At 38.8% G+C, this 26,706-nt stretch overlaps 1 protein-coding gene across 3 annotated transcripts in view; it reads right to left on the bottom strand.

The window, feature by feature from the left end:
- Nucleotides 1-1,473: 1,473 nt before the first annotated feature.
- ASPG (asparaginase) overlaps nucleotides 1,474-26,706 on the bottom strand; it is an 88,147-nt gene continuing 62,914 nt past the window's right edge. Inside the window, exons 14-16 of one of the 3 annotated variants that reach the window (XM_087727014.1) lie at nucleotides 7,337-7,436; nucleotides 5,738-5,799; nucleotides 1,474-2,793 (exon numbers count right to left, since the gene is read on the bottom strand). In XM_087727014.1, coding sequence (XP_087583140.1) covers nucleotides 5,743-5,799; nucleotides 7,337-7,436 — 157 coding nt within the window. In that variant the 3' untranslated portion in view covers nucleotides 1,474-2,793; nucleotides 5,738-5,742. Of the gene's footprint in view, nucleotides 2,794-4,680; nucleotides 5,017-5,737; nucleotides 5,800-7,336; nucleotides 7,437-26,706 lie in introns of those variants that run through there. The other 2 variants (XM_087727020.1, XM_014059600.2) reach the window with 2 other exon arrangements.

The following is a 26,706-nucleotide window of genomic DNA, read 5'->3' as shown; positions in this document are numbered from 1 at the left end:
ATATATTGTTTACTTTGCGATTTTCAATTATAAATTGTCACTGTCCTGGGCAGTTTAAATTGTGTCTTCAAAGACACTACACACACATACATACACACACACACACCTCAAAGCAGCAAGCATATCCAACACAACTTCCTCCTATTTTCTTCATAACAACCCTGTGAAGGAGATTGGGCTGAAAGTGAGTGGCCAAAGGTCAGCCAATTGGCTTTCATGTCAAAGATAGGATTTGAACTTACGGTCTACTGCTTTCTACCCTGGTGCCTTAATCACTAGACCAAACTGGCCTTTACCATACTTCCTGGAGTCAGACTAACCAATTAATGGATATTGAAAAATATAGCAGATCAGGCTTTGGGGGATTTGGTAGTAAAGTTATCAGAGACTTGATATCCCAGCTGAATTTGGTTTTTGGAGGTTAAACTATAGGTTATAATGTATGTTCAATAGAAGAGAATATACAATATATAGGTCAGGTTTGTACAGATTTGAATAGGCTGTTTGGAGCAAGCCCTACAGTCACTAGCACTGATCATGTTACCTAGTCAGGTAATGAAATGTTTGCAAGCAAATAAAAGTTTGCAAGCAAATAACCAAGCTCAAAGGGCAAGAAAGACTCTAATGCAGTGGTTCTCAACCTTCCCAATGCCATGACCCTTTAATACAGTTCCTCATGTTGTGGTGACCCCCAACCATAAAATTGGTGTCTTAGTTCCTAAGACCATCGAAAATATGTGTTTTCCGATGTCTTAGGCAACTCCTGTGAAAGAGTTGTTCAACCCCCAAAGGGGTCCCGACCCACAGGTTGAGAACCACTGCTCTAATGTATGTTCAAACAAAAACATGGGAAAAGCCAAGCCTTATTCACGATAAAACAGGCCTGTGAAGTAAAATTCAGGATTATCAAGTCTATGAGACTTTCGCAAAGGAGTAAATTTCTCTGTGAAACCATATTACAGCAAGACTTCAGTTACTGTTTTTTGTTATCATGATCTTTGCAGCATCATTTTACTATTTAGATGAGGGGTAGGGAAGTCAGTTCTAAAGAAAATTTCAAAACATGTTTTTGTTGATAAGACACAAGAAAAAAAACATGTCTAGTATCTCTTCTTTGTTGGAATACGCAGAGTTATTGTTAGTATTATTTTTGTTATGCATCTTTTAGCATCCTCCTTAGCTGTCTACATGTCCCAATCTTCAAATGCCCAGTGAAAAAGTTTCTTTGTTGGTATCTATAGTTTGCATTGAGTGATCTTATGAGAAGCCACCAAAATTGCAAAGCACTCAACAGATTATTATTCAATGGAAAACAAGAGATTCAGATGAGTATATTGCATGAAATCAACAGCGTGAAAAGCCACTGTTTCAGGCAGCTATATTTGCTTGTGAGTAAAATGTCATATTGCCCCAGACAACACACACACACATACACACACACATACACACACAAATCACTTCATGATGAACGAATAATTTCCAAATATTTTATTGAAAACAATAGCAGCAAGTCATGACATTTTAAAGATAATAAAGAACATAGTTCTACTGTAGTTGGCATGTAAGTACTTAACAGAAATAGGAACACACAATGCTGACTTGAGAAACATGAGAAATCTTATCAAAATTTTATTAAGTTGCTTTCAAATTCATATAGTTATACCCTCATATCAGATTCTCTAGAAGGCTGATTAAATTTCATTTCACTACTTATAGAAACTTGCAAATGTACTCATCTGCTTAACATACTGATATTCTTTGATTTCTGAAGTTATCTAGGTTTCCCCTCATCTCCAACAGTAGGAATCTCTACATTCATGCTAAGATTTGCTTTACATTTATCAAACTGAACATGCCACAAAACACCACAGAATATCCTCACCATACACTACGAAACTTCTTGTGCTGCATTCCAGACAGACAGATCTTTTTTCAAGATAGGGCATTTCATTGCCAACCAGTTTTTCAAACCTTTTTCAATGTTTCAAGGGTAGTGAGGATCTTGGTTCTTACCTGGGATCTGGGTGAAGTTAAGACACACACACACCCTCATTTTTCCCCTTTTTGTTAAAACCTCGTGAGTTTTTCCAGACTTGCTTGTATCATTTCCCATTATTTCTCTTCACAGAGGTTCTTGTCCTCTTGGCCATCTTCAGTTCACATATCAAAAAAGTTATTTATTAGGAAATCTATTCAGTTTCTAAAGCAATGGCCAATACCTGATCACATTGTTTCTTAGAATGCTAACAGTGGAGTTATGCACTTTAAATAATTCTAACTTTTATTAAGAAGGGTTGATTCACATTATCTACCACAGCAAAGAGGTCAAGAGATCTTAGTGGCAGGAATCATTGCTCTGAGTGCAAAATAGCCCTTCTTAATCTGGAGTCCTCCCATCACTCCCAGCCTAGTACTGTCCATGGTGACTAAGGATAATGGGAACAATAGTCCTGTATATTGAGATAATCAAAATTGAAGAGCAGCAGCAGTAGCAAAGGTTTCAAGTCCTAGTTTTACCAATGAATACTATAGTTTGATTCAGTATCATGTATTACTGCAAAATACAATCTGACATGCTATTATGAAAATACAGTTTGGAACTATAATATCCTTATAGGCAGACTATTTCTTTTAATAAGGATTTGATTTTTTTTTAAAAAAGTCAGATACAAAAAGAAATCTCCATACTAAGTTAATCCTAAACATCATAAGCATTCAATTGCTTTTTCAGTTGTAATAGAGTTTGCATGACAGTGCCTTTCTTTCTCACAGTCACCAAGGAACATCATGTATCTAAAGTTTGAAAAAAATAACAGAGAGAGAGAGAGAGAGAGAGAGAGAGAGAGAGAGAGAGAGAGAGAGAGAGAGAGAGAACCACTGTGAACCGGTTGAAACCCACCCCTGATTTGAAGTTACAATAGCACTGAAAAAAGTGACATATGACCAGTTCTCATACTTAACAATCGTCACATTCCCATGGCCATGTGATCAAAATTCAGGCACCTGGCAACTGGTGTGTATTTTTAAGAGTTGCATTATCTCAGGGTCAGGTGATCACCATTTGCAACCTTCCCAGTTGGTTTCTGACAAGCAACATCAATGGGGGAAGCCAGATTCATTTAATGAGGACATGATTCATTTAACAATTGCAGAGATTCGCTTAACAACTGTGGCATGAAAGGTCATCAAATGGGGCACAACTCAATTAACAACTGCCTTGCTTAGCAACGTAAATTTTGGGCTCAATTATGGTTGAGTACCATGGTTGAGTACTCAACGTGGTATTTGATTCTATCAGGATCTTCTGAAATACTACATTTTGTATTCTACTGCATTTTGTTTTGTTTTGTTTTTATCTGTGAGTCTGCTTTCTCACCCAAGTCATTCCAGAAAATATTTACTTCTCAAGCTGAGAACACAAAACACCCTCAAAATTGCTTTTCTCCTTTCTGAATAATTTGAGTCTACTTGAATGTTATTAAGAAATGTTTTATATATATATATATATAAAACTTTCCTTGATTGTTTCCTATTTCACAGCTGTCGTCAAAATATCTGTGCAAAATAATTCCAGTGTAAAAATGTTGCTGACAATTTAGTCGCAGGGATAGACAACTATTAAAATGCTGATATCTATGTGTATATATCAACATAATATACAAACATATATGCTAGAAACTTTGCCTATGAGGGCTTGAAGACTATTTCATATCCAGAGAAAACTAGAAAGCATTTCGTCACGCCTCTGAAGCAATGTGAAACTTGTTCCACATTATGGAAGGAGCCATTTTTCTAATAACCTGAAACCCCAATGGGGATTTTGCAGACTTTGTTAACTGGCTATAAAGAAAAAGAGAGCTGTCAGCAAGTGTGCCCTGAAGAGGGAGTTTCACCTAATCACAGATCCAAAGCTTGAGTACCAGCACAATACAATTTTTTAAATCCCTGTTCATTTCATTCAGAATTTAAATCTGTCTAGGTACATTACCAAAAAGTTTAACTAAGTAGCTAGGAAAACCAACGTGATGCCCACTGCTGCCCTTCTAAAAAAGATGAGTATAGTTGATTTGATTCTAGGGACCTCCTGTCTGAACCTCATCTCTGAAATGGATGGTTTCAAAACTGACCACCTTGGGGATCTGGGACAATACATACTCTCTACCAGGATTCAGAGATTCAAGTGGGAAACGAATTACTTTTATAATTTTGTACAGATTAGAAAAAAGAAGTATCCCAAAGTCTGTTTCAAGAAGTAGACTAATCTTGCTGAATCTTGTTTTTAAAAAAATCTTGGAGAGACACCATCCTTGATCCAAGAAAGCAAACTAGATTATTCCAAACTGGTTTAAATCCTCGCCCTATCCCCAAATTGTCTGTTTCTGGATAATACTCAGGAATAGTCCTTTCCACCCATAATTCTGTGAGGAATACAATACACAGAATTCCCCTCCAACACAGCCAATTCCACTAGCTCTAACCAGCAAGGCTGATTTGGAAACCAACCAAGCAGACGGATGGACGGATAGATGGATGGATGGGAGTGAGAGAGAGAGAGAGAGAGTCTTGTGATCTTCGGTTAGGGAAAAAAGTTAAAAAGCAGCAATTTCACATAGGGTTTGAGGAGGAAGGATATAAAAAGTGTGTGCTTATATAAAAGAAATTCTGCAATTATGTGGATCATCTATGTAGTTAAATCCTGGTTGCTTAATTTAGGGATCTGTCCTCACTCAAAGTTTATCCTGCTTATAAATTGACCACTGATACCAATGCTTTCTGAGCTCTATATTAATACATAGAAATAAAACTTGGAACGTGGTTAACTTTGAAAATCCCACTGCTCAAGTAAGAGAATCAGCTACTCTTATAAATACTTTGTCTCCTGACTCTGAATTTTTTCAGTCCCTAATGTGTGAAGATATAAAGGATAATAACTCAGAGCAATATGACTGGTCTGAAAACATCCTCATGGAATTCAGTGCCAACTTAAATGTTCTTTTTAGAGATGGACTGTGATACCTGAAGAAAAAGTAAAGTACTGTAAGTTGGAAGTAAAAAAAAAATGCATTACACAGATTGGTTATTTTTGCACAAAAATACCTTTTCCTTAATTTCCAGAGCAATTTAAAAATCATTTCATTTCATTTTTTTCAAATTGAAATAACTAAGCTCAGAAGAATGGCAGTTATATTTTGTTGTAGGAAAAGAACATAAAGTATATTTGGACACCCTAAAGTCTAATATTAATTTCGATCTATTTTTTTCATGGACCAAAACTTATAAAGTAGTTGAGGACAACAAGGGAACACATAAAAGTAAAAAGTTATATGAAACTTTTTGAAGTAATAAAACAAAGTCTGAAAATTTGAGAAGAGACTGAGAAACAAACTAGTTGCTATTAATTTATTTATGCACAGGTCTATACTTGAAACTACAAAGTGCTTACAGGTTAGCCAAATAATGTACTATAAGTTGTATTTACATTACATTTGTCTTTACTGAAACTGAAAGATGCCTAAAACATTCTGCTGGTTCAAGTGTCTTAACTCTCAGTCAGTTCTACACTCAAATCACTCTTCAAATAGAGAAACAAGCATATTTGCTGACGGTTACTCTAAAAGTCAGTGGAAAATAACAAACTCAAAGCAGAAGACCATGACCTCACTCATCCCATTTTCCATATTGTGCTGCATGACCAAATGATGTACAACAATGAATACTCGTTTTTTTAAAAACTTACCAAATTCAGGATGCCAATTTATTGAAAAACTCGATGACTTTTGCATGCCCTGCAGCCTTGGCCTATGGGGGGAAAAAAGATTGCAATGCCAGTATACACCATCACATTTATATACACTAAGGAGCAGGGTGGCTCAAATGATTGGAACATTGGGGAGAAGTTTAGCAAGCCCGAGTTTGAGACCCGAGAGCTGCCATGGGGCAGGGTTGAGCTCTCATCCTGCACTCCAAATCCTGTTGGGGACATAAAGGAACCCCCAACTGGGTGTCCCCAGGGGAATGATGGTGTCACTGGCTAATCCTTTCAACCTGGAAGCACCTTGGTGCTTCTGACTTGAGTGCAAACTTTACATATATTGTATGTCTTCCATACACATAGCAATAGCAATAACATTTAGACTCTCTGAGTGGTTTACAATGACAGCATATTGTCCCCAAAATCTGGACCCTTATTTTACCAACCTGGGAAGGCTCAGTCAACCTTGAGTCCTGTCGGCATCAAACTTCAGGCTGTGGACAGAGTTTGTGTGCTATACTGCATTCTAATCACTGTACCACCAGGGCTCATCAATATTATAATATGTTCTTATAAGCATCATCCTGTATTATTGTCCAGTCAAGGCTCTGCTCCAAAATTCTTCAGTAGCAATAGCACATAGACTTATATACCGCTTCATAGTGCTTTTATAGCCCTCTCTAAGCAGTTTACAGAGTCAGCATATTGCCCCCAAAAGTCTGGGTCCTCATCCTCGGAAGGATGGAAGACAAGAGTCAGTGAGAATCGAACTGCTGAGCTGCAGATAACAGTCAGCCTGCACTACTACACTCTAACCACTGTGCCACCTCAGCTCTTATTTAATACCTTCCCAGGAACGATTTGACATTCTTTGAAATTGTATCAATTTTTCTATTTCATCAAGTTTAAAATAGTACTGTCTTATTTATACCACACCCAAGATTCGAGGACTGCTTGAAAGACACCCATTTTTGAAAGAAAAAAAAGTGAGTCCTTTTTTTTTCCTCTTGATCATCTGATTTTCTATTCCCTTTTATGGCTGTTTATTTCTTCTGAGACTTTATTACATATTATGCTACTTTTAACTCATAGGCTATAAACCTCTGTCAGTTGCACTAGCAGGAGACATATGTAAAATAAATAAATTACCTACATATACTACACACACTTAATTAGAAGGGCTAATTCCATGAACCGTATTAAGGCTATAGACAGACAGCAGTTCTTTCTCTATATACATATGTACACATACAGACACATACACTGCAATTGTATAGTTATTTGCATAAAATTCATGGCAATTACCCATTTGAGCAATGTAATTCTTACTTGCTGGCCCAGCTACTTCTTTTTATTTGGAGGCAGCACTATCAAACTGAATTTGCCCCAGTCACCCATGAGAGTTAACTATGCAGAACAGATGTAACGCATGTACAGTTGGCCTTGAAAAATCTCCCTCAATGTGATTCCCATTAAAACTTCTGAAAAAGCCTCTTACAAGGCTTGGAGCATGACCTAGCAATATTCCCTGCATCTAGAACTGAAATTGGAATATAAGGTATAGTCATCCACAGTGATTCTTACCACATTAGCTGGAGTGTTTCCATCATAACCAGTTTGATTCAGATCTACCCCAGCTAAATGCCAGGCCAGCAGACCATCAAGATCTCCGTGAAAAGCAAGACTGCAAAAAAGATATATTATTATTCTAAATATTCTGAGTTCAGAGAAGTACAGCTTACTTTACAAATATATAGAAAACCAAACTTTTACAAAATAATAATTAACCACTTTTCACTTCTGCCATATATTCTGATTAAAATATGTTTTTATTTTATTACAAATGCTTTTATGCTAATTCATTTTTATGTCAGTCTCGAATCAGCTTATGACCATAAAATTCAATAAATAACAATACACCAATCAATAAATATATTAATATATCAAAAACAAAAGGTACAATCAGTGGTTATAATATTATAATCAAGCAGATTCATCTCAAATTCAGATACTTCTAGACATTCTTGCCTTAGTCCCCAAATGTACATTGAAAAATCTATATTGTTAAAATATCTCTCTGTCTCTCATTTATCTATCTGTCTGTCTGTCTATCGATCTATCGATCACCTACCTACCTACCTACCTACCTACCTACCTACCTACCTACCTATCTATCTATCTATCTATCTATCTATCTATCTTCAAGCGCTAAAAACTGAGCTCCATGAAGAAAGATTGGCGGAACTGGGAATGCTTAATCTTTAGGGGAAAAAACTGGAAATTTTCTTTTCTTTTTGTTTTCTTTTTATTCTTCAGAAACTGTTTGGTCATGTCCCTGCCTGGCAAAGTTTTTCAGAAATGGTTTGCCATTGCCTCCTTCCTGGGGTTGAGAAAAAGTGACTGGTCCAAGGTCACTCAGCTGTTTTCATGTCTTCATGCTTCATAATTATTGGTTATTGTGTTATTGATGTAGTGTTACTGTAGTATAAAAGCATATAAAAGTGGTGTAGCATTATTGTAGTACTCTCCACATATCTGAAAAGATGAGACATAGATGAAAGCTCTGTCTTCTATCATTCCAGAGTATAGAACATAAAATAATTACTCAACAATCAATTAACTCATCTTCACTGGATGTGTTCAAATAACATATTTCAGGGATGCTTGAATCCGGATTCCTGTACTGAGTAGTAGTTGGATTCCATGGCCTAAATACCTCCTTACAATTCTATGATGTGGTATGATTCTTGTGTGTAATTTTTAATTAATATGTTTCAAAGTAAAATGATCCCCATTTAAAGAACAATGCTTACAGTTTAGCAACAGCAGAGATTATAATTAATTTAAAACATTAAAACAGAGTCTTACAATATTTATTTTAAGATTTAAAATGTAATTTTACTAAAACCAATTTCTGAGAAACTGTGCTTAGAGTTAAAGCATTAAAAAGTGTCAGGTTTGAAAAGTTAGTGAAACTTAATAAGTTCATTACCTATCCTCCAATTCTTATACCATGCACCTGGTAGCAAATCAAGAAGAATGAACTGGGGGGAAAAAAACTGACTTTCACTTTCTCCATGCAGACTGAAACATTTGAAATCATACTCCCCAATAAGATGGTTCAGGAAACTGGGAAACTCATTCAGATTCACTTATTGTCTTTGCCTAAGACACTGAGCTTGTCGATCACAAAGGTCAGCAGTTCGGCGGTTTGAATCCCTAGTGCCACGTAATGGAGTGAGCTTCCATTACTTGTCCCAGCTTCTGCCAACCTAGCAGTTCTAAAGCATGTAAAAATGCAAGTAGAAAAATAGGAACCCCCTTTGGTGGGAAGGTAACAGCGTTCCGTGCACCTTCGGCATCTAGTCATGCCAGCTACATAACCACAGAGAAATCTTCAGACAGTGTTGGCTCTTTGGCTTTGAAACAGAGATGAGCCCCCCTGGAGTCGGGAACGACTAGCACATATGCGCAAGGGGAAGCTTTACCTTTAATCTTTCTTCTTCAGCACCCATATTTACTCTAAATCTGTGGAGTCCTTGCAGACATTTGATTACCCAACTTGAAAGATTTGCAAGAAAGCAACCAAGCTCAAAGAGCACCAAGACCTCCACTGTTCAATCCTGAGCTACAAATATTCTCTTCTATTGGTACTGTAGTTCATTCATCTTTTCCAGCATAATCTTTTTCAGCATAATCAAATGGTAATGTTCTCTTGACATATACTGTCTCAAACTGCAGAGGGAGGAGTGGGTTGCTTTTCCAACATTCCTTTATTAGAGAAAAACCCAAACTCTTAGCAAGTAAATGAGGAAAGCTGATTTTTATTCTTCACGTGATCTAACCAACAAAAAAAGCAATATATGAACCTGTGGATAGACATGGTGGAAGTATAGATGCTTTACTAGGATAGAAAGGAATGGAGATAGGTAGAGAATGAGGCTAGTATAAATTATCTTTACCTAAATGTCCTTTTCCTTTGTTTATATGATTTTAATTTCTTTGGCTTATAATTTCTTACTCCTTTTCGATGATGATGATGATGATGATGATGATGATGATGATGATGATGATGATGTAGTTATCCATTTAATCAAGTCCAACTCTTGATGATTCTATGAGCCAGGTCTCCCCACACCTTCCAACATTTCTTTGCATTTTTTTATGCTCTGGCTGGTGTTGTCTTTGACAATTCCCAGCCATTGGGTTCTTTAACAGTCTGGTTTCCTTTTATCACTAATCTTTTGAAACATTTCTCCAGTGAAATCCTTTCCTGTACTTTGCTTAATATTGCTATTCCTAATAGCAGTTAGACTTATATACCGCTTCATAGGCCTTTCAGGCCTCTCTAAGCGGTTTACAGAGAGTCAGCATATTGCCCCCAACAATCTGGGTCCTCATTTTACCCACCTCGGAAGGATGGAAGGCTGAGTCAACCCTGAGCCGGTGAGATTTGAACCGCTGACCTGCTGATCTAGCAGTAGCCTGCAGTGCTGCATTTAACCACTGCGCCACCTTGGCTCTAAAGAATAAAGAATAGGGTGATGGATATGAATGTATTTATTTATGACATGGCATTTTTCTTTCTGAGGAGGAGGAACATTATTCAAAAGAAGCATAAACCTAAAATGGTTCAGTCCTGGGTGGATTTTAGCAATAGTTTCTTGTGATTTCATCAATTGGGCCCTTCACTCACACATTTTACTATTCATGCTTATCTATCTTGTGCAATACAATAATAGGGCCAAGATAGCCTTGTTCCCTGAACGCTCTACTAAAGCTGGAGCTATAATATTTGAGTTTAAAAAATCTGGACAATCACTAGATGGCAACAAAGAGTTATTTCCATAGAGCTATTCCCTTGGCAGCCATTTGGTAACCATCCAGATATGCCCAAATATAGAACTCTATCTCTTAGAATAATAAAATTGGTACCTACAATTTGAGATGAGGCGAGAACAACACGTTTTTTAAAGGGTGAGAAACAAAAGGCATGGAAAATATGCCAGAAAAAGAAAGGCAAGATTACAAAAGCCCAAATAGCTGAACAAGCAATACTGCTTGATGAATCAGCTGCATAAATTAACAAGGGCGTTTGGGAAGAAGTTTTCGACAGGCTGGTTTCACCCAGAAGGTGTGCCCATGACCAAAGGGAAAGAGGCACAGGCAGTTTCATATTTCACAACATCACAGCTATCCCATAAAACACAGTTTAAAGGGGATGTCCTGCATTGAAGTTGCTTCATGTTTCATGTTTTTGCTTCAAAATTCAATAAGAGATACAATACGAGAACAAAGCAGTCTCATAAGCATGTTATTATTTAATATTAAAAATGATCATATAATCTACAGCCTCCTGAAAGATACTTGCCTCCTCAAGTTTCCAGACTAGAGGCTAAGCAGGCATTGCAAAAAAGCAGGTAGGCAGGGCATATAAGGAGCCTAACGTGCTACACCTCACTTAAGGGCTGCTCCTATTATTAGGCAAAGTGAAGCAGCCACCTAAGGCAACAGAAGCTGGAGGACTGGAGAAACAGTCCTAGCCAATTCAGCTAAATCCTTGGATGAATCTCCACATGCCACATATCTATACTGGGTCAAATAAAGTAAGACTTTATAGTGGTTACCCATAACTAGAAAAATACCATTTCCTTTTCTTTTAAACAATGTATTTTCTACAAACATAGTGGGATCTTTTCCTCAATCAACATTAAATGGGCAGAGATCTGGTAGTAAGTTGGAGTTGTACCTTAGAAAAGATCTGAACCACCAATCCTGTGCAGAGATGCATGAAGCAAATTCCAATAAACACAAAGCAAGAGGTAAAGCAGAGTCTACTTCAAGCTACAGGAACTCCTCCCTCCCTCCCTCCCCCCACCATGAACTACCATTTTAACTGGCAGAAGGCTGCAGGAGACTGTCGTGGCTGAAAATGGGGCCCGGGGTGCATGCATGCACGCCCCCCCCCCCCCAGGGATCCATTTTCACTTGCAGAGGGCTAGCAAAACAAACTAAAAGCAAAAGAAAAGGAGAAATGTTTCCCCTTTGAGCATTGCCATTTGAGCATGCAAGAAGGGACAGGAAAGGAGAAAGGGAAAGAGGAAAGAAAAAGATGGGAAGATGGGAAAAGAGCAAGGAAGAAAAAATAAGGAAAGAGGGGAAGGAAGAAGAAAAGGGAAAGAAGAGAGAAGGAAAAAGAAGAAAAGGAAGGAAGGAGATTATAATGAGAATGAGAGAAGGTCTGAGGGAAGTCCTGCCTTAGCACTTGGCCACCACAGGTGACTCCAACATGAGTGACTTGAACTGGCCACACACCCCTGACCATGCCTCCCCCCTGCTCCCCCTGAGGTCAAACACAACCCTGATGCAGTCCTCAATGAAATCAAATTTGACACCCCTTCACTAGCCCATCAGGGACTATTGTCCACATTCTTTGGATACCATTGGCAATTGCCTCATGCTTAGATTACTCTGGTACATTCCTGTCAGCTTTTATCAATCCTTCTTCGTTCATAACAATATTACTTGGGATGACTTGGCTCTTCCGTGTTATTCTCATGCCTTAGTGCAGTACAGGATTCTTTACTGGCTCCCTATTCAGGTCACTATAGAGCTGACTGTAATTATTAGTGATTATGTTTACAGCCTTCCAGAATTAAACAGTGTAATACAGAACAATACTACTGACTCAACAGTACTACCTGTCACAGGATTCTAGATGTCTTAGAATATTACCACATAAATATGAGCCAGCAGTGTCCTGTAGCTGCCCTAAAACCCAATGCAGTCCTAGGCTGCATCAACAAAGGTATGGCATCAAGATCACAAAAAGTGATAATACCATTCTATATGGCACTAATAAGTCCACACTTGCACAAAACTGCATCCAGTTCTGATCAACACTATATATAAAATATGGTGAGACCCTAGAAAGAGTGCAGAGAAGAGCAACAAAGACGATAAAGGGCCTGGAGGCTAAACCATATGATGAATGGCAAAGGGAATTATATTTAGCCTAACAAAGAGAAGGCTTAGGAGTGACATGATAGCCATCTTCCAATACTTGAAGGGTTGTCACAGAAGAGGAGATTGGTTTAGTCTCTAAAGCACCCGAGGGCAGGACAAGAAGCAATGGATGGAAGCTTGTCAAAGGATATCAGACTTGGAACCAAGGAGCAATTTTCTGTCAATGAGAACAATTAATTAATGGAACCGCTTGCCTTACAAAGTTCTGGGTGCTCCATCACTGGAGGTTTTCAATAAAAAAATTAGACAACCATTTGTCCAGGACAGAATAAAGTGTCCTGCCCTGGAAAGGGGGTTGGACTAGAAAACCCCCCAAGATCATTTCCAATCCTATGATTCTGTACTCTACAGTATCTACTGCTCTTTTTTTCTCCTCACAATTCTCTTTGTTCTTTATATTCTTCTGAGCCTGGCTGTGTGACTCTGGTATCAGTTCCCTTCATCATTGATGGCCTTTTATAGGATTTAAATACTTTTTATTTACTCACTTTATTGTTTTACTTTTTTGGCCAACTACTCCTCAAAACCACTGTGTGCAATGTGAAAATAATACAAGAATGCAGGGGAAATATTTTAAACACATGGACATGTTCTACCAATATTAATCTTCTATAGATACTAATTCTTATTAAGATTACTAATATAATTAAACTACAAAGTAGATTTGATTTGTCACAAGTTCTAGGTATATGCGATCATTTAAATGGTTAAATTGTTGATTTAACAATTTATCAATCAGTTTATCAATCAGAATAAAAAGTGTATAAATGTGCATCAAATCACCAAATCAATTACAAGGCACCCAATCCGATGCATGAAGTTGACTTGGCAATTGGCAATTTAATTCAAAGATTTGATTTTAAGACAAGATAACTGAATCACCACTTTAAATTGAACCTTCACATAGCTCTTGAGAGTTTTCAACCTAACTCACCTCACCAATTTTCTGTACACTAACCTTGGAAGAAAGATCAAATAAGACAGAAAAATAAAGTTATTATTTTGTATGTTGAATGTGTCACCTCACCTTAGACTTGAGAGAAGTCAGTGACATGTCACAAGAAGCAGCAAGGATTTCCCAGAAGAGTTACAGAGAATTGGCAATTTCATATCTTTTTTGCCTCTGAGGTCACTTCTCAATCTAGCACTGCTGATAAAAATATGTAAGCCTTTGGGAGCATCAAGCATTGGAAAGTAGGGGGATCAAATGCTGAAACATCCCCGGAATGAAAATAGAAGTATATGGAGCCAAGAATAACATCCATAGTTGGTAAAACTCATGGAAGGATGTCTGCCATTTTTAAAATACATTCTTTAGCACCAGATGGGAAAAGCTACACTCAACTGGAAAACCAGGATTGAGGAAAAAAAACCTTTATTCTCTTTGTTTTGTGAGTGATTGGAAAGCTGTAAAAGAATACCTCTTCTCCATTGTTCTTTACCAAATGGAAAGAAAAGCTTAAAGTGAGCCTCTGAATAATCTAGTTAAGAGAGGGGACTCCTTTGCAGATGCTCCATTATTAAGGAGTGGCCATAGATCAACCATACTTTGTATTGGTGAGACTGCAACTTCAATGAGTGAGCAAACAAGGCCAATCTCAGGCTAAGTAAAGCAGCTGCCTTATTTTAGTTAGATACTGAGGACAGATTGTAGCATGGAGACAGTGAGGTTAGAGCTACAGTTATATCATGAAACCTGCATTCAGCCTGCTGCCCTCAAGTGATATTAAAGAGAGAGAATCCATCTTGTTCTTTATCTTGGGCATAAAATGTGCTGGACTTGTAAAATAGCACATTGCTTTCCAAAGGTCTGAAACTATGTGCTACACTGGTTTGGTTGTTGCCATCTTTATCAGCACAACTAAGTTTCCATGGTCCCACCAATCTTATTGAATTACAACTCCCAGCAGCCTTTACACCATCTATGCTGGATAGTCTTCTGGAAAAGATACATCAGTAATATCCAGAGAGACACGATTTTCCACTGCTGATATACAGGATTCTGACATATTCTACTGTCACCAAAAATCCAAAGCCAGGATAGGAACCAAGCAGTTGAAAAAGCAAAACTAACCCAGAGATAGCAAGGAACAGGCAGGTGCAGTCCTAGTGGAATTCCATTTAATGGCAGGAAACAGAGAGCTTAATACGTCTAAATAGAGAATACAGTACTTCCAGAGTTCCTTTCTTCACATAATCATCTCGGCTCCATAATTACAATGGCTAGTTTACTAGTTTTCTGTAACATTTGTTCTATGTCTAAACAAGTTGTGGAACTTCTCAAACCAGGCTGTTCTTGCTGCTATGCCTCATATCCTCATCACTTTGTCTTTAGAGTCTTATGGTTCACTTTACATGAGGCACCTTTGAAAGCAGCTCAAAAGCTGCAATTTATTCAACATGCAGCAGCCCAGCTATTTGGAGGGGAAAGCACAATCGGTTTAGAAGCATTGCCTCAGTCCCTTGTCACTCAACTGCTGACAGATTTCTAGAACTAATTCAAAGTGCTGCTTTATAAATCCCTACTGATGCCTCTGCTCCCAATTTGTGGGAGGTGAAAGAAGGAGAGTCTTATGGTCACATCTTCACATTGGTGGGCCCCATACCACGGCATGCCTTGCCTCTCACAAAGCAGCCAAGATTGCCTTATTATAAAGGACTTCTGGTGCAAACAGGGAACCTGAACTATTGTGGTAATATTAGTTTTAGGAGTTTGTTATTCTATTTTGACCATAATCATATTATTGTAAATTGCCTTGAGTTGTTGGAAGCTGTATAAACAAATGAATAAATAATAAATAAAATATCCTCATAGAAGGCCATCACCACTTCTAAGGTCTATATGTGAGCTGAGCTTATACATTTCTCTCCAGTCCTCCTATCCTGCTTGAAAGTAGAACAAAGGGATCCAATTTTGTAGCACAAATAGTCTCATGATTCTGTGTGAGGTTTTATAACACAGTTTCCATACCAAAAGATTAAGTCACTCCAAAGGCTTCATAATTTGATATTTTCCTTATTTTCTTACAGATCAAGATATCACCATTAAAAAGAATGGAATTGATTAGTACAAGTCATTTATTTAACCACACCAATCTCCTCATGGTTCACATATTGGGTTAATGATGTTCCTGGCATGGAAAAATTGCCTTTCATATTTCAGCTCTTTCTCTCATTATGAGTCAGGAAATTTACTTAAAACTGTTTCATCAGATGCATCACTAATTATGTCCTTGCCACCATCTTATAAATATGTAAGATTAACAATATGCTGAAAGACATACTGTAAGTCTTCAGCTAAACTTTAGATATCTAAAAGACCTGTTATTTAAATAAAGTTAAGAAAAAGGCTGAGATGGAAGTTTATCTATAAAACTAAGGCCTTTATGGATCGATATTTCAAAGCAAAAAACGGCAAAATCTGTAAATCATTATCTCAGCTTGGTTACAAGATATAGCATAGTAGCAGAATTAGAGATTTGATAAAACACAATCTAAAAATTTGCAGAGGCTTAGGAGACCCAGGGATATGCTGTATTTAACACAAGTTTTAACACAAGAGAATGCATAACTTAGAGACCTAAACTATATAGTCTATCTCAAAGAGCTCAGCACTAGGAGTCCTACAAATGTTGCTCCAAATGGTCATTTTTATGAAATAAAAGAGAAAAATATAAACTACATGACTAGAAAGTAATATCAACAGCATTTAACTGTAAATAATAGATTTTTCTTCTACTCTCATCTATTGCTTTTTGGAGTGCAGTCTTCATGCACAATTCAAAGCTAAGTATAAGATAGTCTTGGCCAAGAAAAAAAATTAGACACTCTTTCTATAGGATCACAAGCCTTTTGGGGGGGGGGGGCGAGGAAGCTGTCCATGGAAATCGAACCAAAACCATGGTAATTGAAGAAAACATGGCTCAATAAACAATAAGTAAGCTCAACCATTTTATGCTCATTCTAGGCTGGACCATTAATGGAACAGTTTAACCAATCTCTTCTAAACAGATGAAGTTCACCAGGGCTGATGAACAGCTAATATTGTACCTAACTGCAAGAAAGGGGGTAGGGTAAAAGCTGGCTATTATAAGCCAGTGAGTTTATCATCTGTAGTATTGAAGTTAATGAAATCACTCCTGAAAAAAAGGATTGATGAACATTTAAAAGTGCACAACTTAATGGACCCAAAGAAACATGGCTTTACTACAGGCAGATAATGGCAAACTAATCTGATAGACTTTCTTAAACTATGTCACAAATGTTTGGGACAAAGGTGTGGAAATAGGCTATCTGGGTTTTAGCAAAGCACTTGATTACAGTTCAGTGGATAGGAAGTTGGCTGAGGGATAGATTCCCGTGGGTAATTGTTAACAGGGCACTGTCTGAAGAGAGACTGGTCACAAAGGGTGTACCACAAGGTTCAGTCCAGAGGTGGTATTCAGCTGGTTCTCTCCAGTTTGGGTGAACCGGTAACGGCGGCTGCGGGAGGCTCCGCCCACCCATCCTGACGTAATGTGGGAGCACTGCGCATGCGCAGATGAGGCATGTGCGTGCTTACATTTGCAAACCGGTAGAGAAGGTAAGTAAATCCCAGCTCTGGTTTAGTCCTAGGTCCTGTTGTGTTGAATGTGTTTGTAAGTGAAATAAGAGAAGGATTGCCAGGTAAGATTTGTCTTTTTGCTGATGACACAAAGATGCATAATAGAGTTGACTTGTGTGAGCGTATCCATAATATGGAAACTGATTTTTCCATATTACGAAAAGCATATTATGCTTTTTCCATAAGCATTGCTGGAAAAATTTTCAAAAATGTGGAAACTAGAACTTAATGTTTCTAAATGTAAGAACATGCTGTTAGAAAAAAGGAATCCTCTGGCAGGGCCACAATGTTAAACAGATCAACAAATAAAAAGATTTAGATGTGTTCATAGCAGATGATTGCAAAATGAGTGAACAGTGTGGCCAGGTAGCTGTGAAGGCAAACAAAATTCTGGGATGTATCACTAGAGGGATCACCAGCAAGAAAATGGAGGTTCTAGTCTTACTACACAGAACAGACCTCATTGGAAATACTGTTTTGAGAATACTCTTCTTGCTTATAACAAATTACCAATACTTTTGACAGAATATTGTCCTTCAGAGAACATCTCAAGAAGACTGCAGCCAAACAGCAATCAAGGAATAACATCCTGCAAGCTGTGTGGATCTACCTGGAGTTCTTCAGCTACCACTTTGCGATCTTCAGTTCTTGGCCTTGTTTTTCAACGGCAGAATATTGTTCCCCGATCTGGATAAATAGTAGCCATACCAAACTGCCTGACACACAGCTGAATCACATGTGCATCTTATTGGGCAGAATAAGATCCATCCCACTTTCTGATTACCAGTTTTGAGCCATATTCCTCCACTACATCTTTGAAAGAAAATGCTCTGCTATGAGACTGTAAGAAAATAATTAGTAATATTCACCCACTAATCAATGCTGCTATATGGCTGATGCTATAAACAAGTAAAAATGAGTAAATATTTGTTCATTGAGAATGTAATTGTGATCTGCTTTTTAATATTTTTGCCATACAATCAATCAATCCATAATGGAATACCGCGTCCAGTTCTGGAGACTTCACTTAAAAATTATTGATAAGATTGAACGAGTCCAGAGATGAGGAATAAAAATTATTCAAGAACAGAGGGACAAAATATATCAGGAAAAATTGGAGGAATTGAATATGTACAACCTGGAGGACAGAAGGGGATGGGGGCACATGATTGAAACTTTTAAATATGTTAAGGGTGTGAAGGTTCTAGAAGGCAGTATGTTCAATATTAAGCAAAAATCAAGAACATGGGCATAACCTCAAACAGATAGGAGAGAAATTCAAAAGTGATATTACTTCACAGAAAAAGTAGTGGAAACTTGGAACCAACTTCCAGTGGAGGTAGTGGGTCAGTCATCAGTAACTGAGTTTAAATATGCTTGGAATAAACACATGTCCATCATCCATGGTGGCACAAGAGCTATGGTGGCATAGTGATTAGAATGTAGTATTGCAAGCTAATTCTGCTGACTGTCAGTAGTTTGATCCTGACCAGCTCAAGATTGACTCAGCCTTCCATCCTTCCAAGGTCGCTAAAATTGCTCCCAGATTGTTGAGAGAAATATGCTGACACTGTAAACCATTTAGAGAGGACTTTAAAGGATTATGAAGCGGTATATAAAACTAAGTGCTATTGCTATCTGGCAAAAATTAAAATAAATTTAATTTTTTTAAAAAAATTAATTAATAGGAAAACAGGAAATAAAGAACTCAAAGGGCAGACTTGATGGATCACTATATTTTTTTTTCTGCCATCAGTTTTCAATGTTTCTATAACTCTTACCTAACCTTTTGATTTTCCACACTGGGTAGCATGTTCATTACTGATAATTCTAAAAGTTGAAGTCCACTCTTATGGAGGCCAGCTAGGTTTAAGAAGGCAGTCATGACTGGTGTCTGTTAAAAGACATATAATTTGTGATCTAATTGAAGCATAGCCCCTCATTTCTATCATCTTGGCCATCAAAAGCTTTGTAATAGGACTTTGTTGCCTACCTAGCCTTGCAAAACCAAGTAGATTTAAACATCTTGCAGGGCACCATAACTTCTGATGGCTTAGTTGACTCACTTTTTTCGGGAACTCTTCCATACCTTCCCATCTTAAATCCTCCCAACAAGCACATTAAGTCCTGATGGGAGATTTAGATGTTTACAGCTGAAAACTATCTCCCAGATAGTGAAGATATTATCCTTCTGTGTTGGTTGAAAAATCTTGATAAGCGAAGTAGAGATTTTACATGCAGGGAAAGTAATTCCACCTGGAGCACATTCATGCAATAAGTCTGCCTGCCTATATCTTTTTATGAATTTCCTATAAAACCTAGCACAGATTCAGACTATAAAAACATACTCCATATTTTATTTTATGAGAAAGATAATCTGGTATAAGAGGCATGGTCAAAGTTCTGTCAAAGGCCTTTTCTTTTCCTAACAGCCATAATCATAAATGAACAGCATTTTAGCCTAGAGGAGGACTCCATTGGAGTAAAGCATTTTTTTTTGGATTTCATTATCCAGTTTTTATATATATAGGAGAAAGAAGAAGGATGGACAGGAAAAGATAATTTGATTACTTCTCTCCATCTAAATATTCTTCTGTTTTCACATTTCATGCAGAGAAGCAATCCAGAGATGAAAAGGTCAAGGCTCAACTTTTTTCCTAACTACAGGAACAGGGTCAGGGATGTCAATTAAATCTGATCTCTGGTTAAATGTGATATTGCAGAGTCATTTTTAGAATGGATACTTATGTTTCCTGCTTTTCTTTTTCCTAAAACATGAAATCTGGTTTGGTAGTTAAGATGAGAATAACTGTGAGTCAGTTCATATCACACCTTAGCAACGCGATATACAAAGGGTCACAAATTAAGTGATACCTATGCATTCTGTCCAAAGATATTTTTTCAATACTTGTTTTTTACAAATGGATTCTATACAGGGGTGGGATTCAGCTGGTTTGGACCGGTTCAGGAGAACTGGATGCTGATTTAACATCTGGTTCGCCGAACCGGTAGTTGAAAGGACTGGCTGGCCCTGCCCACCCTGCTCCGCCCTTCCGAGGAATCTCTATGCAGCCCTGTTTTGGATGCCAGGTAAGTGCAGGGTTTGCACAGAAGCTCTGTGAGGGCAAAAAACGAGTATCCTGGAAGTCCATAAACAGTTCCATTTCCAGCCTCCAGAGGGCTTCCGGACCCCAGAGGACGCCATTTTTGCCCATCTGAATGTTTGAGGAAAGCCTGCAAAGCCATTGGAAGGGTGAACAATTCTCCCCCACCTGGTTCAGAAGGCCGTGTAGGCTACATCCACCATGGCCACGCCCATCCAGCAATTGGGCAGAGGACTGATTGCTAAAATTTTTCAATCCCACCCTTAATCTATAGATATGCAAAATATATAGGGATAGCTAAATGATGTTTTGGGTCCATTTTGCATATTCAAAAACAGCGCATGAGAGCTTTTCTATTAAACATTGCATAAACAGCATTTGCAGAATTACCTCTGAATATTCCCTACCCTATCCATTTTTTTTAAAAAAAAAGAAAGATACCTACCATTAATACTTACTAATGGGACATTTAGAACATCATAGACTACTTAGCATTACTATAGTATTGCTCTTCTGAACTTTGATCCAAACTTTACTGGAAAAGCAGATAAACATGGTGCAACTACTAATGGCAAAGTTCCCCTCTGAGAAAATAGTGGAGAATTCTTCCTTTCCCCAGAGAAATTAGGTGACATGGTCTTTCCAATGTGGCCCAAATAGGGAAGAGAATATCAAAAGTTGTGTCTACCAGGCATCTAAAAATTATGGAAACTGAAGCATAAATTTAGAAGGCACCAGATTGTAGAAGTCAGTCTATGGACGTGTTTGGCTCGAAAAGCCACTATAAAATTGTAATCAAAATTTTTAATGTGAAATTAGGAGAAATTACTAAATACACAACTTATAAACATATTAAATGTATTTAAGTAAATGTATATTGAAGTTAATTACACTAAAGTTAATGATCCTGCTTAGCCCAAAAGGAAGGTTTAAAAAAAACTTATATAGAGATAAGCATCCAATATAAGGTCCAACTTTCCTCACCTTTTCAAACTAGGTTTCCAACTTCAGTTAAAGCTAATAAATGTGTATAGAGATTATACTTGTGCATATGCACATGCCAGAAAGAATCCTTCAGGGACCAGAAGGGTGAAGTCACCCACATATATACAAATACAAATACACAGAGACACTGTACGCTACTGATCCAAATTAATTAAGTACTCCATTTGATAAAATTGATTCCCCCCATCTGCACATACCTTCTGTTCTCTCACACATAAATAATTCTCAGAAACGCAAGTGTGTGCGTGCCCTTCCAGCAGCCAAGGGCATCGATGGAGAGGAGTGAGAGCAGATTTCAAGATGGTGACCTTAAATAAATGGCTAAGATCCCACATCTTTTTACAAATAATATAATAGTAGTAACTGTGAGAGAGATCTTGGAGTCCTAGTGGACAACCATTTAAATTTGAGCCAGCAGTGTGCAGAAGCTGCCAAAAAAGCCAACACAGTTCTAGGCTGCATAAACAGAGGGATAGAATCAAGATCACGTGAAGTGTTAATACCACTTTCTAATGCCTTGGTAAAAGAAGGATTAGGGGTGACATGATAGCAGTGTTCCAATATCTCAGGAGTTGCCATAAAGAAGAGGGAGTCAAACTATTCTCCAAAACTCCCAAGGGCAGGACATGAAACAATGGATGGAAACTAATCAAGGAGGGAAACAACCTAGAACTAAGAAGAAATTTCATGACAGTTAGAACAATTAATCAACAACCTCCAGAAGTTGTGAATGCTCCAATACCGGAAGTTTTTAAGAAGAGATTGGGCAACCATTTGTCTGAAATGGTATAGCGTTTCCTGTCTGAGCAGGGAAGATCTCTGAGGTCCTTTCCAACTCTGCTATTCTGTTTTGTTCTGTTGTTCTGTTCTGTTCTGTTCTTCAAATGGTGCACATAAATAGGGTTATTTATGGTGCACATGATCATGACTGCCATCTTGTTTTTTTAAAATCTTTCCCTGCAGATAGCCCTGCTTTTTGTCTGTTCTGACAAAAGCAACAAGCACTTATAGATACTAATGCACTGAACAATATATTGACATGCCCTGAATTCACGTATGATAAGAACTCTTAATCAAGTATAACATGCTAAATGTGATTGGTTAAGTTATTTTATACAAGTATAGTCAAACACTGCATAGGCACTGGTTGGGGCTACCCATATATATATATATATATATTCAAGAGAAATAGCCACATTTTAACTTATTATAATCTTACATACTTGCTAGGTTATTCCATCTCCCTCACATAGACAAACTAACTTTATGGGGGGGAAACATATGAGATACAATCCACTGCTCAACATTTTCTGTATATAGAACCAAGATATTGCAATGGAGTTTGGACTGAACAAATAGGTCACCCTTAACACCAACAGGAGAAAAATAGTGAAAATTGGATGAATATTAATTTCCTTTGGAATAACATCAAAAGCCTGGATGGGGAAAATCACTACAAATACCTGGGCACACTTCAAATTGACAATATCAAGTGTAAAGACAAGAAGGTTAGAAGTGAATACATCATGAGCATGAAGAGATCTTAGTACAAACTCAGTGGAGGAAATTCCATCAAGGCAATTAACTTCTTGGTGATTCCAATCATTAGAATAGTGGACTCGACTCAAGCAAAACTAAAAGCTCTGGATAGGGAGACGAGAAAAAAATCACAATATCATAAATTATGTCCTTCATCCAAGCAGCAATGTTGACAGACTCTACTTACTAAGAAAAATAGGTGACCATGGAATGTTGCAAGTATACAAATAAAAGGGCATTAGAAGAATATATTCAGGCCTTTTCAGTTCTTCAATTTTAAATTAAATTTAAAGTCACCGGCATTGACAAAAGCAACATAAGTCTATTGCAAAAGTCCCTCATTTTCAATTTGGCCTACAAGAAAGACCAAAGGAAGAACTGAAAAGACATAACAAGGCAAAATATTACATAGCAAACTGTAGGCAAAGCAGCTAACAACAAGACCTGGCAATAGTTAAGAGAAGGAAAGTTGAAGAAACAGATAAAGGACTAATTTTGGCAGTATAAAACCAAACCTTAAGAACAAATGCATATGAATCCAGAACCAAGAAGACAGCAACAAACAGTAAATGCCACCTCTGGGGGAAAAAAAGCTGAAAAAATAGTTGGCTACCTAGTTTGCTGCTGTAAGAAGATCACATAAACTTACTACAAACAACAGCATGACAAAGTAACTATTGTGCATTGGAATATCTGCAAGAAATATCTTTCATCTGCAAGATGGTGGGACTACAACCTAGTTGAAAAGTAATAGAATTTTAGAATTTAGAATTTTATTAGAATTTGTAGGCCGCCCTTTTCCCTGAGGGGACTCAGGGCGGCTCACACAAAAACTGGGAAGGGGGAATACAGACATTAGGACAAAACATGTAATAAAATAGCAAGCAACATACATTCATCATTCGGGAGGGGTAACTATCCTATCCCCAGGCCTGACGGGCGAGCCAGTTCTTCAAGGCTATGCGGAAGGCTTGGACGGTGGAGAGGGTACGAATCTCCACGGGGAGCTCGTTCCAAAGGGTCGGGGCTACTGCTGAGAAGGCCCTCCTCCTTGTAGTTGCCAGCCGACACTGGCTGGCCGATGGAATACGGAGGAGGCCTAATCTATGAGATCTTATCGGTCGCAGGGATGTAATTGGCAGAAGGCGGTCTCTCAAGTATCCAGATCCACTGCCATGTAGGGCTTTATGGGTGATTAATAGCATCTTGAAGCGCATCCGGAGATCAACAGGTAGCCAGCGCAGCTCGCGGAGGATAGGTGTTATGCGGGTGAATCGGGGTGCACCCGCAATCACTCGCGCGGCTGCATTCTGCACTAGCTGAAGTCGCCGGATGCTCCTCAAGGGCAGCCCCATGTAGAGCACATTGCAGTATTCCAGCCTAGAGGTCACGAGGGCCCGAGTGACTGTTGTGAGAGCCTCCCGATTCAGGTAGGGTCGCAACTGGCGCACCAGGCGAACCTGGGCGAATGCCCCCCTGGTCACAGCCGTTAAGTGGTGGTCAAATGACAGCTGTGGATCCAGGAGGACTCCCAAGTTGCGAACCCTCTCTGAGGGGTATAAAATTTGACCCCCCAGCCTGAGTGGTGGAATAGTAGCCAAATCTTTGGGAGGGAAACACAACAGCCACTCGGTCTTTTCTGGGTTGAGCACAAGCTTGTTAACCCTCATCCAGTCCATAACGGCCTCAAGGCCCCGGCTCATCACGTCTACCGCTTCATTGAGTTGGCACGGGGCGGACAGATACAATTGAGTATCGTCCGCATATTGATGGTATCTAATCCCGTGCCTGCGGATGATCTCTCCCAGCGGTTTCATGTAGATGTTAAATAGTAGGGGGGATAAGACCGAACCCTGAGGCACCCCATAATTTAGGGGCCTAGGGGACGATCTCTGCCCCCCCACTAACACCGACTGCGACCTGTCCGAGAGGTAGGAGGAGAACCACCGTAGCACGGTGCCTCCCACTCCCACCTCCCGCAGTCGTCGCAGAAGGATACCATGGTCGATGGTATCGAAAGCCGCTGAGAGGTCAAGGAGGACCAGGATGGAGGAACGTCCTTCATCTCTGGCTCTCCAAAGATCATCCATCAATGCGACCAAAGCGGTTTCTGTGCTGTAACCGGGCCTGAAGCCAGACTGGAAGGGGTCTAGGTAGTTTGCTTCCTCCAAGGACCGTTGGAGCTGGAAGGCCACCACCTTCTCAACAACCTTCCCCAGGAAGGGAAGGTTGGAGACTGGACGATAGCTATTAAGAACAGCTGGATCCAAGGATGGTTTCTTCAGGAGGGGTCTCACCACCGCCGCTTTCAGTGTGGCGGGGAAGTTCCCCTCCCGAAGGGAGGCGGTTACAACCGCCTGGATCCAGCCTCGTGTCACCTCACTGCAGTTAGTAACCAGCCATGAGGGACACGGATCCAGGACGCAGGTGGAGGTACTTACAGCTCTCATGGCCTTGTCCACATCCCCGGGGGTAACGTCCTGAAACTCAACCCAGAGCTGTTCTACTTGGTCCCCCTGCGCCTCGGCTGGAACTGCGGGGGTGGAGTCCAAGTCCGACCGAAACCGAGCAATTTTGTCCGCTAAGAATTGGGCATATTCTTCAGCTCTGCCCTGCAAGGGTTCCCCCGCCTCCCTTTTGTTCAATAGGGAGCGGGTTATCCTAAACAGGGCGGCTGGGCGGGACTCAGCGGATGCTACCAGGGTGGCTATGTGCGATCTTTTTGCTGCCCTAAGTGCCCTGGTGTATTCCCTGGTGCAGGTGGAATAGAAAACGAAGAAGCTAAAGTGCTGTGTAATTTTAAAATTCAGTCAAATAAGCATCCACTATATAACACTCCAGAGTGAACAATTATTGATAACAAAGAAAAAAATGTCTGGATAGTGGGTGTTGCAATACCTGGAGAGAACAGGAGACGGAGGAAAGAAATGGAGAAAATCACAAAATACAAAGATCTGCAAACAGAAGTAGAATAACTGTGGCAAAAGAAAAGAATGATAATACTAAAGAAAGGTACAATTCAGGAGCACAGTATGAAAAACCATCAGCATTGACAAAATCACCATCACCATCAATTGCAGAAGGCAGCTTTATTTGGAACAGCTTACTTCCTGCAGTGATACCTTTAACACCATCAAACTATAACAGGTCCTTGGAAAGAACTTGATAGGAAGATAGAAGTGCTAAATCCAGTCTGAACATCTGGCTGACTGTGCAATGAACCGTAATAAATAAAAGCCTTCACAGAGAAATGAAACAATTGTTTGGTTAGAAAAGCAATCTAAGTAAACAAAATGTCTCAATAAAATTTTATTTATGCAGTTATCATTTTTCTGATTGTTGAATGCAGCCCCAAAGCACTTTGCTGTCATCTATGACTAACCTGTTAAACTGGATTTTCACATGCAGAAGTGGGTTAATCTATTTCCTAAAGAATATAAAGTTTTTTTAGGCCACTCCTCTTAATAATCTTGACAACTAAACAAGATTTTACAAAGCAGATTCCAAGCCTCTCATTCTTGGGAATTAATGCTGCATTAATTGGTTCTATGGAATTGCTGTTTGGAAAGCACAAAACAGAACTAGTCTTATATTCAAAAAATTTATGTCACTCCTGTACCTCAATACTTTTGAAAGTTAATAGTAACTAACTAGCTTTTTCTAAGTTTTTTTTCTTA

Source organism: Thamnophis sirtalis, unplaced genomic scaffold (assembly GCF_051295495.1).
Source record: "Thamnophis sirtalis isolate CommonGarterSnake01/CBP01778 unplaced genomic scaffold, rThaSir2_p1.2 scaffold_1, whole genome shotgun sequence".
Classification (NCBI taxonomy): Eukaryota; Metazoa; Chordata; class Lepidosauria; order Squamata; family Natricidae; genus Thamnophis; species Thamnophis sirtalis.
The sequence above is the reverse complement of the archived record's forward strand: the minus strand, read 5'-3'. Positions and strand labels throughout refer to the sequence as shown.